The sequence below is a fragment of the Oncorhynchus kisutch genome, linkage group LG13, assembly GCF_002021735.2.
Source record: "Oncorhynchus kisutch isolate 150728-3 linkage group LG13, Okis_V2, whole genome shotgun sequence".
Classification (NCBI taxonomy): domain Eukaryota; kingdom Metazoa; phylum Chordata; class Actinopteri; order Salmoniformes; family Salmonidae; genus Oncorhynchus; species Oncorhynchus kisutch.
Window position 1 is genome coordinate 29717888 of NC_034186.2, and position 16295 is coordinate 29734182.

At 41.2% G+C, this 16295-nt stretch overlaps 1 protein-coding gene across 5 annotated transcripts in view; it reads right to left on the reverse strand.

Moving 5' to 3' along the window:
- Nucleotides 1–218: 218 nt before the first annotated feature.
- Nucleotides 219–16295, reverse strand: part of ect2 (epithelial cell transforming 2) — a 34358-nt gene continuing 18281 nt past the window's right edge. For 3 of the 5 annotated variants that reach the window (XM_020499172.2, XM_020499173.2, XM_020499176.2), the window contains 7 exons: nt 13439–13558; nt 12189–12327; nt 8542–8696; nt 7679–7786; nt 7395–7535; nt 6396–6764; nt 219–1201 (listed from right to left, as the gene is read on the reverse strand). In XM_020499172.2, the coding sequence (XP_020354761.1) occupies nt 6420–6764; nt 7395–7535; nt 7679–7786; nt 8542–8696; nt 12189–12327; nt 13439–13558 (1008 nt within the window). In that variant the 3' untranslated portion in view covers nt 219–1201; nt 6396–6419. The remainder of the gene's footprint in view (nt 1202–6395; nt 6765–7394; nt 7536–7678; nt 7787–8541; nt 8697–12188; nt 12328–13438; nt 13559–16295) is intronic. The other 2 variants (XM_020499174.2, XM_020499175.2) reach the window with 1 other exon arrangement.

Consider the following 16295-nt stretch of genomic DNA (forward strand, 5'->3'; position numbering starts at 1 on the left):
AGTAGGAAAACTTGCAAAATTGGCAGTGTATCAAATACTTGTTCTCCCCACTGAACAAGGTTCAGATTTTCACATCCCTCCAAGTATTAAAGGAGGATAATACACCAAGGACATAATGAATGACAAAGTAACTGAATAGGTAGATGGGTGAAGTGCAGATACACGTTTTTGTTTAAAAATAATGTAAACCTCCCCCAAAAAACATCCCAAACACATAATTCAATACAAGGGATTTTATTAAAATAATTCAATTCCAAACCATAAGTGACTGTGTAATAGCCACTATTCAATACAGATCAATGGGGATGGGGGGGGTGCTTATTTATTTTTTAATTCATCTGTTGACAAAAGTAGTTAACACCCTATAACTGAAAAAAAACCACTAGAAATAAAGTTGGATCATGTACATGTGTAAGTGCGTTGGATACAGATACATTGGAAGATGATACAGTACCAATAATGACAGACAAACAGGATAGAGGCACAATTACACATTAATAGCAAGAGAGAAAAATACTATAAAATGATTATGAAGAATAAATATGTAATGCAGCATCATTCCCAGTCCCTTCTGAACAAAAACAACCACTTGACAACAAAATAAATCACCTAAAAACTACAGCAAACAAACAGACTTACAGCTTGTGTTTGCTTTTGTTCCACTATTCCTGATCATTTGTATAAAAAGTAAAAACATTTCAAGAGCTTTATAAAAGCTGGAAACTATAGTAAGTGAAACCAACAGGCTTGTTCCCATAAAACAAAGATATAGTTTCATTGGTTAATCATTCAGTGAATTATTTACCTCTACGACAAAACTATATAAAGTGTCAGTGAATATCTTCTCTATATATGTGGCTATTTATTACATATGTCAAAATGTCTACCACATGAAGCCAACTTTTAACATTGCAAGTAAACACTAAATACAAGGGTATACACATCCTTCATTTTCCAAGTAAGACAATATCTGCCTGAACTTGTGTTAATTTAAAAAAACTTACAGAACATGCCAATCAGCAGTACCATAGCAGAAAGGTGAGCTAATTGAATTACAGTGAGGGGTGCACGGTGCAGAAGAGCGTGCTGGGTTTATCCCCTCTGAGTCAAATCAGAACAGGTGGGTTGTGGAGCGACTGAACGTGTGGTACTTCCTCTCAAACATGGATGGCAGGTTGACCATGGAGGGAGAGTGCATCGCCTGGAGGGAACAGAACAGGGACATCGATTAAATTAGGAAATTGATTGTGTTCCAAAACAGAAATGACCCCTCGAGTGTTAGTTTAAAGACAATGAGTTCTTTATACGAGGGCTTTTTGATCACAAGTATACGCTGGGACTTCTGGAGGACAGTTTAAAAGCCTCGACACGAAGAGGGATTGTCATGTGGGCCGCAGAAGCAATCTTGTGGGAAGTGCTTAGTGAAGGATACAAGGTCGTTTTATATGCACCAGTCTCATTTAATTACTTTTACATTCAGCCTTCCCAGCCAAATGTTGGCATTGAACTAATAGAGCAACACCAATAGAATATTACTGTTCTCTGCCCAACTTGCAAAACAAGCGTTTAAACCATTCACAACATTTTGTCATGTTGTAAAGATGCTGTTCTCTCTCTGCTCATTACTGTGGATGAATCAGATATATTGAAAAGGAACCTTGAGTACTTATATGTTACCGCAGCAACTTGAACATGAAAGGTGCTGCATAAAGCAGGGTGTTTTCTGGGCTAGCACAGAGTCTGTCTGGTTAAAATGCATACATATTTGACTCTTATTTAAGAGTCTGCCCTATGGAGACACGAGTGTTAAAGGTAGGAGCGTAAACAGGTACGTGTCATGTATACTCCTTCAGTAAGGCTGCTGCTGACTAATGCCTGGGTGAAAGGAAAGGCCAGCCTGAATAGCAACCCAATTTATGCACCAGCACCTTATTGCGTGCTTGTTGCTATAACCACCACACAATTTCACTTCAACAGGGCCTAGTCATGTTAATGAGATTTGAGGTGACATTATGGTTTAATTTGAGGGCCTGGGATCAATAGCGGTGAAAAAGCAATAACCAGACCATACAAGACAGACATGAAGTCAGTGCCAGGGTTTCACAAATGCCCAGTGATGGATTGCCAAAAGGTCTGGAGCCTCCATCCAAACACTCAAGCATCATGCGGCACACAGATGTTGGCTTTATTGGATTAAATTAGTGGGAGAAAGATTAAATAACTGTCACCACAACATTTACTGCTTTGGAGGACATATATCATAACCAAATCATCCACTGCTGTGACTGCTGTAAAAATACATCCCTCCTTATTCCAAAACTGATTGAGGGGGTTTATGTAAAAGCTTGAGTGAGCGTCTGCCCGGTGCTTCAGGCGGATGTTAGCGGAACTGAGTGAGTGAGGTGTGCAGCAGATAAGTAACAGCCCAGAGAGCAGGGGAGTGAGTGCCACCCAGGGCTCTAAAGGCCGCATGTGCAACCTGGAGTTTAATTTGAGAACCATTGCGGCTATAAAAAAAAATCCAATACAAAACGATATTTAGCAGCAATACTTCGCTACACTGCTCAAACAAGACCGGCTGAACAAAAAAAAAATAACGAACCTAGATAATTGTTATGATTATTAGGCTTTGGTTTACTGCAGCTTCTGAGTGCCAGTCCTCTCCCTCCAGCAGCTGCTTGCTTCCAGTTCCCAGGCCAGACACAAGCCCCGCCCCGTCACTCAAGCAGGCAGCAGTTTCTCCAGAGCTGTTTATTTTTTCAGCATGCTGTCAATTTATGCACTCAATATATTCTTAAAAAACAAGAGCAATGCTGCTTCCGAGGCTGCTTCTAAATATGGTCCACATGTTCTCTCTATTAGACTACTAGTTTGTGTATATTGCGCTCTGCAAAGCGCAAGTTAATCTAAGAAAGTTGGCATGAGCCTAAAATAATGCTAATCTCTAATGTTTATCGCTAGCTGGATAGCTAAATGCCATTTAGCTAAATGCACTCGCTAGGGCAAAGCAAACGTTAGCTCCAATACAGGTTGCTACCAGTATTGGTCTAGATCAGCATGTTTGTACAATGGCATGTTCTGAATCAGATGGTCTACTTTAAAACATTTGTCCAAATGGAATGTCTATTGAAATGTGATTATAGTCCCCTGGGAAACACTGACCAACACTTTGGTTCCTAACCCATATCTGGCTTTTTCATTTGATGTCATGCCAAACACCAACCATAGAATTCAAATAATAATTATATTTCTATGATTCCAACAATTCACCCAAGTGTTTTGATCTATATCGCAAGTCAAATCGCTATATTTGGTAGATTTGTTGTTGTTGTTACCCATATCATTCAGCCCTACTAACAACCTGGTAACTTCTCCAGTATATGCAAACATTTGGTGGCACAGAAGGAAAGGAAAAGTGATGCCTTCAGGGGGTGTGCTTCAAAAGTAAGCGAGATGCATATAGGTCCAATGTAGCTTAGGTACCAGTCTCTTTACCAAACAATTTACTCCCTGTACTCCATGTCATGTGCCAAAGAGACTGGCCTTTCTGCCATCTACAATTTACTGCCATCTATTATTAATTAATGAGATCAAGGAGAACAGAAGATTTTTATCCTGATTCAATACCCTCAAAGCTATCCTCAAATCAAAACGATTATGCAAATATTGATACTCTATCACCTCTTTTCCTCTCCACAGAACACATTGGTATATTGTTGCTAAGCAACAGTTTGTTTGTATAACAAAACATGAGGAATAACTGATGTGTTGTTCAATCCCGACCTACGGTTCCCAATGGTCCCAAGCTACACCTAGCTACTGCATATGTGTGGAAAACATTTCAGAGGTAAAACATTACATTTGTTTAGTATAGTCAGTTTAACACCACTCACTACTTGTAGCTGTATAGTCTGTTAGTCTTGGTTAGCTTTATGTTCCAGTCGGTAGCCAACTAGCACCCACTCACATGGCTGCTAGCACCATCATGAAAAGGGGCATGAGGAAAGCACGACAACAGAAGGTATGAGGTATGTGGTACTTTCTTAAATGTTATTTTGCAAATTGACTAAAATAAGCTAAAGAGACTGGTACTCAGACTAGGCCCAATGTAGGCTCTCATTTTGGTGTGCCTTTTTATTAGTCTTTTTAAACTTTTTATGGCCGCAGGGGCAGTATTGAGTAGCTTGGATGAAAAGGTGCCCATTGTAAACGGCCAGCTCCTCAGTCTCAGTTGCTAATATTTCTAATATAGTTGCTAATATAAATAAGTTTCTAAAACGGTTTTATGTCTGTGAGTATAACATAACTCATATCGCAGACAAAAACCTGAGAAATTCAACTTCCTGTTTGGATTTTTTCTGGGGGTGGCAGATTTTCAACCAAGCTCGCATTGAAATTACAGCGAGATATGGATGAGTTTTCACTTCCTACGCCTTCCTAAGGAGTATAATAATAATGTATAATTCCATGTGTATAACTTGTATTATCATCTACATTTATGATGAGTATTTCTGTTGAAACGATGTGGCTATGCAAAATCACTTGATGTTTTTGGAACTAGTGAATCTAATACGCCAATGTAAACTCAGATTTTTTAAATATAAATATGAACTTTATCAAACAAAACATGCATGTAATGTGTAACATGAAGTCCTATGAGTGTCATCCGGGGCGGCAGGGTAGCCTATGATAGAGCATTGGCGAAGTAACCGAAAGGTTGCAAGTTCAAATCCCCGAGCTGACAAGGTACAAATCTGTCGTTCTGCCCCTGTACAGGCATTTAACCCACTGATCCCAGGCTGTCATTGAAAATAAGAATTTGTTCTTAACTGACTTGGTAAAAAAAAAAAAAATCACTAACCTTGAATTTTCTCTCTATTCCTGCTTTTTGTGAATGCTATATTTCGCTGGAAAATGGCTGTGCTTATTGTAGTTTGGTGGAGACATAACAATCGTTTGTAGTGCTTTTGCTGAAAAGCATATTTGAAATCGGACACTTTGGTGGGATTAACAACAAGATTACCTTTTAAATGATAAGACGTATGTTTTAGGAATTGTGAGTATGCCAAAAGGCACCTAAAGGACCCTCAGACCATAAGAAACAAGATTCTCTGGTCTGATGAAGCCAAGATTGAATTCTTTGGCCTGATTGCAAAGCGTCACTTCTGGAGGAAAGCTGGCACCATCCCTACAGTGCATCATGCTGTGGGGATGTTTTGTAGCTGCAGGGACTGAGAAACTAGTCAGGACCGAGGAAAAGATGAACGGAGCAAAGTACAGAGAGATCCTTGATGAAAACCTTCTCCAGAGCGTTCAGGACCTAAGACTGGGGCTAAGGTTCACCTTCCAAAAGGACAACAACTAAGCACATAGCCAAGACAGTGCATGAGTGGCTTTGGGACAAGTCTCTGAATGCCCTTGAGTGGCCAAGCCAGAGCCCAGACTTGAACCCGAACGAAAATCTCTGGAGAGACCCTCTCCATCAAGCCTGACAGAGCTTAACATGATCTGCAGAGAATGTGAGAAACTCCCCAAATACAGGTGTGCCAAGCTTGTAGTGTCATACTCAAGAAGACTCAAGGCTGTAATAGCTACCAAAGGTGCTTTAACAAAGTGCTGAGTAAAGTCGGAAATACTTATGCAAACATGATTTCTGTTTTAAATCCAATACATTTGCAAAAAATAATGTCATTATGTAGTATCGTGTGTAGATTGAGGGAAAACAATGGAGTACATTTTAGGACAAGGCTGTAACGTAACAAAATGTGGAAAAGTGAAGGGGTCTGAATACTTTCCAAATGCACTATATGTGTGAAAACAAGCACCGAATAGTGTAGGGAATCATTGTACCATCTAAATCGCTGTACCTACCAAAACCGAAAGTTACTCCACCAGCTTCAAATGTCTGTAAAAACAGTATTTGATTGAAAATATATTTCAAAGCGATTTAGGATGGTACAATGATTCCCTACACTATTCAGTGGTTGTTTTCTAACAAACTGAAATGGAGTTTACAGTGTAGAATTTTAGCAACCAGGAAATGACAGAGCGACTTCCATTAGATAACACAGCCAAAGTCAGAACAGCTTTCACATTTTGACAGATGTTGCTCCAGCGGCAGAAATCAATAGTGGAATATCACAGCCAATCACAACACTGGCGGGTAAGTAATACTGTGAAACACTATCACTGCAGATATATTATGGATGTTTTCTTAATCTACAATGCAAAAATCCTGTGTAGCACCTTTAAGTTAAGAGCACCAGTACAACCAATATTTGTATTTATTTTGAGCCCTGGTGCCAGCACAGTCCAGGAATTAGGAGTTAGTCAGTGAGACAGCCACCACCAAAGCACCTATCCCAGTGAGTTAAAGCCAGCGTAGTGATGCTTACATCAGTCTGAGGTCAGTCAGCCGCCTATAGGAGGGTCTCTTTGCGGGGGCTCAGGCAGCCTGCCTTGCAGGGGTCAGAGTAGGGGACCTGCAGGTACCTGCAAGCCCCAGGGGGAATCCTCCCTTTGGATGGGATCCTCAAGGAAGGGGGGCTGGTAGAGTAAGGAGGCATGGTGTGGGTGGTTTGGGGTCTAGGTGGGGTCTCCTCAGGGCAGGGTAGACTAGGGGCGGGATCAGGGGTGTGAATACAGACGGGAACACAGAGGCGGGGACAGGGGGCGTTGTCCAGGGAGTTCGAGCGCTGCACCATGGCAGCAGCAGAGTTCTTGGTGGAACCACTGAGGTTGAATGTGGAGGTAGAGCGAGCCATCTACACAGTCACAAATCAGAGCATGGGGAGGGGGGTGTCAGAGTTTTGGGGGAGAGAACTCACAGGACAGACTACTTATCCCACCACTGCACCAAGGTGCACTTAAAATCCCTTTTTAATAGCAAAGTTGGAGCGCAGTAACTTCCTTCAAATATTTAGTGTTGTATGATTCATCTTTACCGTTTTAGTAAAAGGAAAGAAATCAAGAAAAAGGGTAATCAAAGGTTTTTAAAAATTAAGACTGACATCACTGACGCAGTTAGAAGAACAGGAAATAAATGTCTAAAAGTTCAAAACAGGCATGTGAAAACTGCAGCCATTGTCAAAATAAAATGGCTTGCACTGGAGGAACAGCAATTTCACCATTAGACATAAACTCCTAATGTGTAACCCATTTACCATCATGCTTTGGAGAGCACTGCAAATGGATCTTCAGAGGGAAACAAGGTACGTGGTGCAATTAGACAGCCCATGTCAAAATGGTAAATTACGTATGTTTCCTCTGCCATAGCCCTGTTAACCTCCTTCTGACTTGTAATATGCCCCTTTAGCCTCTTGACTTGGTTAGACAAGCCTTGTTCAAGGCCTGGACTTGGAAGTAGAAGGGTGGGGATGGATGGATGAACTTACAGACAGGGTGGCACTGCTGCCCACACGGCTCATGTTCTCAGAGCTAGGGCCAGGGCTCTTGTCATCTGGGGTGCTGTTGGCCATGAAGGCTCTCTGGATCACCCGTTTGGGTGTTTTGGTGAAGGAAAAGGCTCTCGTTACCTGGGGTGTAAACACAGTCACAAACACTTAAAACCTGACTCAAAATAGCTTTTTCTAACATGCAGCTGTGAACATGTCTAATATCCAGCAAAGGCCTGTGTGGAATACAGTAGTGAGAAGGGCTAATTCAGAGCCCATTTTACCTTCTTTGAAGTCTTTTTGATGACTCTAGAGGCTTTACTCAGTGTGCTGTCCATATCCTTTGTGCTCACTTGGACAGAGTCAGGCTCAGTGCACTGAATTAGATCTTGCTGTTTAAAATAGAAACAAATATAAATATCCAGCCCATTCTGCAACGCTGTCAAAATGCAAAGTGAGAAGCAGTTGTCCGTTTTTGCAAGCAGCTAGAGCTCATTGGTATTCAGGGTGCGGGGAGAGCCAGTGAATCAATTAAGATAGCAAGTACAGGTGGTAGTAGAGGTTTACGTCGCCACCTAGTGGACACCTCACTCAAAGCTGGAACAGCCCGGGCACACCGCCGAAGCTTATTACGCCTGCTTTTAATTATGATGGTAAACATACGTCTGTCTGTAGCAGCCAATTACTAGCTAGCTTCCTCAATCAATCCCTAATACTACATCAGTGAAAAGACCTGTGGAGGAGAGAAACCAACCCATCTATGTCTGAAGTGTTAAAGTTCAAATACAATTCCACTTCTAATTACATTAATCCATCTTCCAGTTTAACCACAGAGGACAATCTAATAGAATTAAAATGACCAAAAAGGACTCTTGCGCATTATAATTTGAAAGTGTGATAAAAGTGGCCTAAATAATTAAATAATAGCATTTGTGTCCTCTTCAACCTCCAGAGTCCAGACACTGTTCTACATGAGGACACCAGACCAGTTAGGGAGGCCTTGGTCCCTCCGGCCAGTCTGTCTGTGTTAGTGAGAGGACGAGCAGACAGGCAGCATGTGTTGCAGCTTGTGTTCTCAGGAGCCCTCCCACCCAGCCCCGTCTGGCCTATAGAGACTCAGTGGACCACTGTCTCTCGCATCTCTCACCGCGTCAGCCTTGCAGATGGTATTGGCCACCTGGCGACAGAGCATCTTCAGCCAGGTTGACTTCATTGTGTCCTCAGTGGTCAGCTGGAAGCTGAAGAGAAGATTCTCCTGCTCCGTGGGTGGGCGCACCACCAGGGCAAAGGCATTATGGCAATCTGAGAAAGGGAGAGAGGGGGGTAGGGAGAAAGATTTGAGCTTTCTGGTTTGGTCGACACGATGTATAAAATAGTCTAGCTGCCCAAACATTTCTTCCATTTCTCTTTAAGACACGTAGAGGGGCATCTCTGTATGTATCAACATTACGGCTGGCACAATTATTGTATAACCACCAAAGGTTATGGAATAACAGTCATAACCGGGTTATTTTGTGTGTAACGAAAAGGTGACTTAAGACTTCAAATCCGTTTCTGCAGTAACGTGGACTCTTAACGTGATGAAATTTTGTTGGTCCTTGTTGGTCCTTGCTGAAACAAGCAGTGTTGTAGCAAACTAGTCTTCGGATGACTAGGCAACCCCCCCCCATGAATCAAATTGGAACCTTTAGCCCTTGCAATTTGACTGGTAAACTCATTGGTACACTCACAAATGCTGCCTGGTATTGTGATGCAATCATTTCCATGGTAATGTAGAATGTTCATACAAATTATGTTAGCAATGTGGCTCACGCAATCGAATGTGTTTTTTGTAATGTCCGTTGAGTTGACTCAAATCACAGCACATATTGATAGGTACACCTCCTATGCTTTTCTTACACTCGCAATGGCTGCCAGTCCACCCATTACGACATCATTGACTTGAACCGGGACGCCAATTCTATTGATTCATTTCTATGGCAGCACATTCAGAGAGGAGAAAATGTGCTTCTTGAAAAAAAGTGCATTTTGCTACTCGAACAGTTATAACCGTGACCAGTCTTTTGGCTGACCAATATTAACAAAAACTCTATGACTGTCATAGTCCTAATCAACATACACTGCTTATAGCTAATACAGTGCATACTGACAGTGAAATTAAACCTAGCAGCTCTATTACAAGGCCAAACATGAACTGCTAGTGGGAGAGAGGAGAGATGTTTACTTGATTATGTCTGGGCTGTCATATCAGACAACTACCTTTGACTCCCAACATTAGGCTATCCAGTATGATTTCACATGACCAAAAGTATACAGGGGGAGACAAGGACAGAATTAGCAATAAACATGCTCAGAGAACACCGTATTCACCCGAAAGAATCACACAAACCAGCACGGTCCTGTTCCTTAATAATAACGTTCACCCACAAGAGTCTAAGCCATGTATAAGCTGGGGGGGTTCTACTAAGCTATAGCTATATAGAAAAGTTCACACTAAGGATCACTTAGCTACTTCATTTAGAATTGAGAGACAGATATCCATCCACACACATTCAAAAGTTTGGGGTCACTTAGAAAAGTCCTTATTTAAAGAAAAGCTAATTCTTTGTCCATTAAAATATAAAATTAATCAGAAATACAGTGTAGATGTTGTTAATGTTGTAAATGACTATTGTAGCTTGAAACGGCTGATTTTTTATGGAATATCTACATGGCCAGAAACAAGTTACTTTCTGAAACTCGTCAGTCTATTCTTGTTCTGGGAAATGAAGGCTATTCCATGTGAGAAATTGCCATGAAACTGAAGATCTCGTACAATGCTGTGTACTACTCCCTTCACAGAACAGCGCAAACTGGTCCTAACCAGAATAGAGAGAGGAGTGGGAAGCCCTGGTGCACAACTGAGCAAGAGGACAAGTACATTAGACAATCTAGTTTGAGAAACAGATGCCTCACAAGTCCTCAACTGGCAGCTTCATTAAATAGTACACGCAAAAAAACAGTCTCAACGTCAACAGTGAAGAGGCGACTCGGGGATGCTGGCCTTCCTAGGCAGAGTTGCAAAAGAAAAAGCCATCTCTCAGACCGGCAAATAAAAATATTAAGATGGGCAAAAGAAAAGACACTGGACAGAGGAACCCTGCCTAGAAGACCAGCATCGTGGAGTCGCATCTTTACTGTTGACGTTGAGACTGGCGTTTTGCAGGTACTATTTAATGAAGCTGCCCGTTGAGGACTTGAGGCATCTGTTAGAAATTGTGAGAGATGTATATGTATATCTTTTTTGGGGGGGGGCCCTTAGTGCTACAGTATAAGCCCATACAAACACATTGAATAACATTCACTAAATGGAACAGATAAACCCCCCCAAAAAAGATCTAAATGAAGTTTGTTCTGAAGTGGCTGTCCTATAATCTGAGAGATAAGAAAGATCAGGGAACATTTGCAATGATTTTGACATGTATTTAACCCCTTATTTCTGGCACTTAACAGTCTCCATATACGGTGCAGTCGGAAAGTATTCAGACCCCTTCCCCACCCTTTGTTACGTTACAGCCTTATTCTAAAAATGTATTAAATACCAACCCCCAATCAATCAATATGCACACAACATCCCAAAATGACAACATTTCTCTAAATGTATTATGAAGTACAAAACTGAAATACCTTATATACATAAGTATCAGACCCTTTGCTATGAGATTCAAAATTGAGCTCAGGGGCATCCTGTTTCCATTGATCATCCTTGAGATGTTTCTACCATGTGTTTCTAAATTCAATTGATTTGACATTATTTGTAAAGGCACACCAGTCTATATAAAAAGGTCCCACAGTTGACAGTGCATGTCAGAGGAAAAATCACACCATGTGGTCCAGAGCACTCAGGACCTCAGACTGGGAAAAGGTTCACCTTCCAACTGGACAACTCTAAACACACAGCCAGAGCCCAGACTAACATCTCTGGAGACCTGAAAATTGCTGTGCAGCAACACAACCCATTCAACCTGACAGAGCTTGAGATGATCTGCAGAGAAAAATGGGGAAAAACTCCCCAAATACAGGTGTGCCAAGCTTGAAGCATCAAGAAGGTGTGCCAAGAAGACTCAAGGCTGAAATCGCTGCCAAAAAAGTACTGAGAAAAGTGTCTGAAAACTTACGTGATGTGATGTTTCAGTTTTGTATTTGTAATAAATTAGCACATTTCTAAAAACCTGTTTTTGCTTTGTCATTATGGGGTACTGCAAATCTAGATGCAGATTTGTTATGCATTTGCAAACTCTTTTTTCCCAACAGTTTTTGCTTTGTCATTATGGGGTAGATTTTTAAAAAAAGATACATTTTATAATAAGGCTGTAACGTAATGTGAATACTTTCAGAACGCTCTGTATACAGTACTTCCATACATTTTTTCAACTGATACCGGGGGACCTTCAGATGAGTCTTGTGAGAACTGTGGGCGTCCGAGAGCTAAAAACAACCAACGTGTACGTGAGTCATCTTTCCATAGAGGGGTCACAATAGTTTGAAGGCCAAACCAGTTTGGACACTTGTGAGACGATTTTGTGAGAAGATCGATTTTAGATCTCAGTCTGACAAACATCGCTCTAGCTCTGACCTTTCACCGCGGATCCAAAAAAACATCTATAGCTTAAACTGACCGATTTTTTAGGTTTTGTATTATTATTATTATGCTAATTAGACTTCTGCGGGGGCGCGGACATCGTATCAAGGGGGTTAAGCACTGTTTGTTACGTAGTTCCGTAGAGAACATGCCAGGAGCTGGGGCTCACTCACCCTCTGTATCCTGCAGGTCCAAGACCCTCCTGATCTGGGACAGAGGCATGAGGGTGATGTGTTTGAGTTGGGCTGCAGGCCGCGTCTGGCCCAGAGGACTCCTGAATGTGCTGATCACCTTATGTCTCTTCCTGGCAATCTGCAAATACAGACAAAAATTCTGAATCAAAGTGGCTTAGGTGGTGAGTGTGGCAATGGGTGCAGTCGGCCAGTCTGAATTTGAGAAACTTTTAGTCCCCCGTCTTGGCGATGTTGAGAGATTTTTTAAATGTTAAGGCAATTTCTTGCAATTCTACACATTTCTCCATGAAGTCAAGACACATTTAAAGCTAATTGCACGCTGTTCGTTAAAATGTTTCCATGATTTGTTTTTTACTCAAACATAAAAAAAATCAACTACTGAATTCATTGTTTTTAGAATTTAAAAATGTCCCTGTCTAGCTTTTATTTTGGTGATTTTTATAATATAATCTTTGACAAATAACAAAAACTTATCTTTACTACATACTTCATATCTGAAGTATGTGTCCCCTCAGGGGGAGGGGTGATAGAGGTTATGGTGTGACAAATCAATAGGGCCTCTTATACAAGGCAAAAGGTCCCAGTCATTAGCATGCGTTTCAATGGCCGGTGTGGGGGCCGGGGCGGAGGTTTGCATCTGTCCCATGAAGGCAGGGTGATATCTATCGGGCAGAGAGGAGTGGAGATCTGAATACAGAAGAGTTAATCAATGAATAATTCAAGAGTGCAGCCCCTGCTCTCCCCATCCTCATTACCAGGCCGCTCTGACTCTCCTGAATCAGGACGCCTCACCCATTCTGGGTTTGATTGCTCACCCCCATACTAATGTAACACTTCACTAATTAGGAGAGCGATAAGAAACTGTCAGCAACGATATATCGCACATCGATAAATAATTCACTTTTTCCCCTCCAACAATCTCCATTTAAGCATTTCAAATTCCAAAGATTTCATAATGAGGCGGAGGGTGAGAGGACGACAAGGGGAGTAGCTGGTATGGCAAGATAGTGAAAATGAGCGATGGTGTTAACTTGGAGAGCGTTTGAGGTGTACTGTAAAGTTGTACAATTTAAAGCCATGTCACAATAAGGTGGCATGTGAGCAAGACCAAAGTTCAAATGGTAGTTTTTTTCCCCTTTCAAATATATTCAGTATTTCATTGAGCCCGTCTGGTATGCCAGATGGGAGGGTTTGCACTTTTGTTATTATTTAATTGATGTGGGCGTTACCTCGAGACAGTCGTTGAAGAGAAAGAGTGTGACATTTTCACCTCGGTCACAGGGTTTGTCTCCCAGGGCGATGGTTTCCACCCTGTGGACCAGGCTGCGGTGGGACGAGAGCAGGTTGGCCTAAAGAGAGAAAAGAAATGATGAATATCACACTCAACTAGAGGTTGACTGATTAATCGGAATGGGTGGTATTTTTAGGTGCCGATTCTGAGAATTTTAGACCTTAATTTAACTAGGCAAGTTATTTAAGAACACATTCTTATTTTCAATGACGGCCTAGGAACGGTGGGTTAACTGCCTTGTTCTGGGGCAGAACGACTGATGTTCACCATGTCAGCTCGGGGGATCCAATCTTGCAACCTTACAGTTAACTAGTACAACGCTATAACCACCTGCCTCTCTTTGCACTCCACAAGGAGACTGCCTGTTACACGAATGCAGTAGAATCCAAGGTAAGTTGCTAGCTAGCATTAAACTTATCTTATAAAAAACAATCATAATCACTAGTTATAACTACACATGGTTGATGATATTACTAGTTTAACTAGCGTGTCCTGCGTTGCATATAAAACGATGCAACGCTGGGGGATGATTTAACAAAAGCGCATTTGAGAAAAAAAAGCACAATCGTTGGACGACTCTACCTAACTATACACACCAATGCCTTTCTTAAAATCAATACACAGAAGTATATATTTTTAAACCTGCATATTTAGCTAAAAGAAATCCAGGTTAGCAGGCAATATTAACCAGGTGAAATTGTGTCACTTCTCTTGCGTTCATTGCACGCAGAGTGAGGGTATATGCAACAGTTTGGGCCGCCTGGCTCATTGCGAACTAATTTGCCAGAATTTTACGTAATTATGACATAACATTGAAGGTTGTGCAATGTAAAAGGAATATTTAGACTTATGCCACCCGTTAGATAAAATACCGAACGGATCCGTATTTCTCTGAAATAATAAACGTTTTGTTTTCGAAATGATAGTTTCCGGATTCGACCATATTAATGACCAAAGGCTCGTATTTCTGTGTGTTATGTTATAATAAAGTCTATGATTTGATAGAGCAGTCTGACTGAGCGATGGTAGGCAGCAGCAGGCTCGTAAGCATTCATTCAAATAGCACTTTCGTGCGTTTTGCCAGCAGCTCTTCACAAGCACAGCGCTGTTTATGACTTCAAGCCTATCAGCCTAATGGCTGGTGTAACCGATGTGAAATGGCTAGCTAGTTAGCGGGGTGCGCGCTAATAGCGTTTCAAACGTCACTCGCTCTGAAACTTGGAATAGTTATTCCCCTTGCTCTGCATGGGTAACGCTGCTTCGAGGGTGGCTGTTGTCGTTGTGTTCCTGGTTCGAGCCCAGGTAGGAGCGAGGAGAGGGACGGAAGCTATACTGTTACACTGGCAATACTAAAGTGCCTATAAGAACATCCAATAAAGAAATAGTCCTATAAATACTATATTAACTATAACCTAAAACCTCTTACCTTGGAATATTGAAGTCTCATGTTAAAAGGAACCACCAACTTTCATATGTTTTCATGTTCTGAGCAAGGTACTCAAACGTTAGCTTTTTTACTTGGCACATATTGCACTTTTACTTCAACACTTTGTTTTTGCATTATTTAAACCAAATTGAACATGTTTCATTATTTATTTGAGGCTAAATGGATTTTTATTGATTTATTATATTGTTAAAATAAGTGTTCATTCAGTATTGTTGTATTGACAATTACAAATAAAAAAAAAATATATATATTTTTTAAATCGGCCAATTAAATCGGTATCGGCGTTGAAAAATCATAATCGGTCGACCTCTACACTCAAACAAAGACATCCAACAGCCATTTGTGAATAAATAAACATCTCCAGAGATACCTTCAATCACAGGCCTCATTTAAAGCTTGAATCCTTAGTGGTGAAACTGCCACATTCGTTTGGGATATTACAATAAAGTTATTGCAGTAAACGAAAACGTATTTTCCCATTGCACGGGCAATAGAGCACAATATGTACTACAAGCATTTTTTACCATGCTGCCAGCTCTGCAATAGAAACAAAAATGGTGGCACTGTTCCCCGCGACTGCAGATTCCATCTTTAAAGGGCCATAATTGTAATTAAATGAGTCTAAATCTAAAGATTGGTTATTCATTTGGATGCTCTGCTTAGGGCTGTGGCGGTCACAAAATTGTCAGCCGGTGATTGTCATACAAATAACTGCTGGTCTCACGGTAATTGACCGTTAATTAACTTACGTTAAGTGCCGCCGGCTTCCACGTATAGCCTTCAATCCACTGAGGCGAACCTCGGGAACATCTACATTTGAAAAATTCTAATAATTTAATATATAGCCTACACCATCACAGTAAATCCATTATTTCTTTAGACAGGTAAAAAAAAAAAAAAAAAAAAGTTACATCAAAATGTATTTTATATTTGAGATTCTTCAAAATAGCCACCCTTTGTCTTGACAACTTTGCAAACTCTTAGCATTCTCTCAACCAGCTTCAGCTGGAATGCTTTTCCAACAGTCTTGAAGGAGTTCCCACATACGCTGAGCACTTGTTGGCTGCTTTTCCTTTACTCTGTGATCCGACTCATCCCAAACCATCTAAATTGGGTTGAGGTCAGTGGATTGTGAAGGCCAGGTCATCTGATGCAGCAGTCCATTACTCTCCTTCTTGATAAAATAGCCAATACACAGCCTGGAGGTGCGTTAGGTCATTGTCCTGTTGAAAAACAAATGATAGTGGGACTAAGCTCAAACCAGATGGGATGGAGTATCGCTGCAGAATGCTGTGGTAGCCATGCTGGTTGTGTGCCTTGAATTCTAAATAAGTCGAAGACAGTGTCA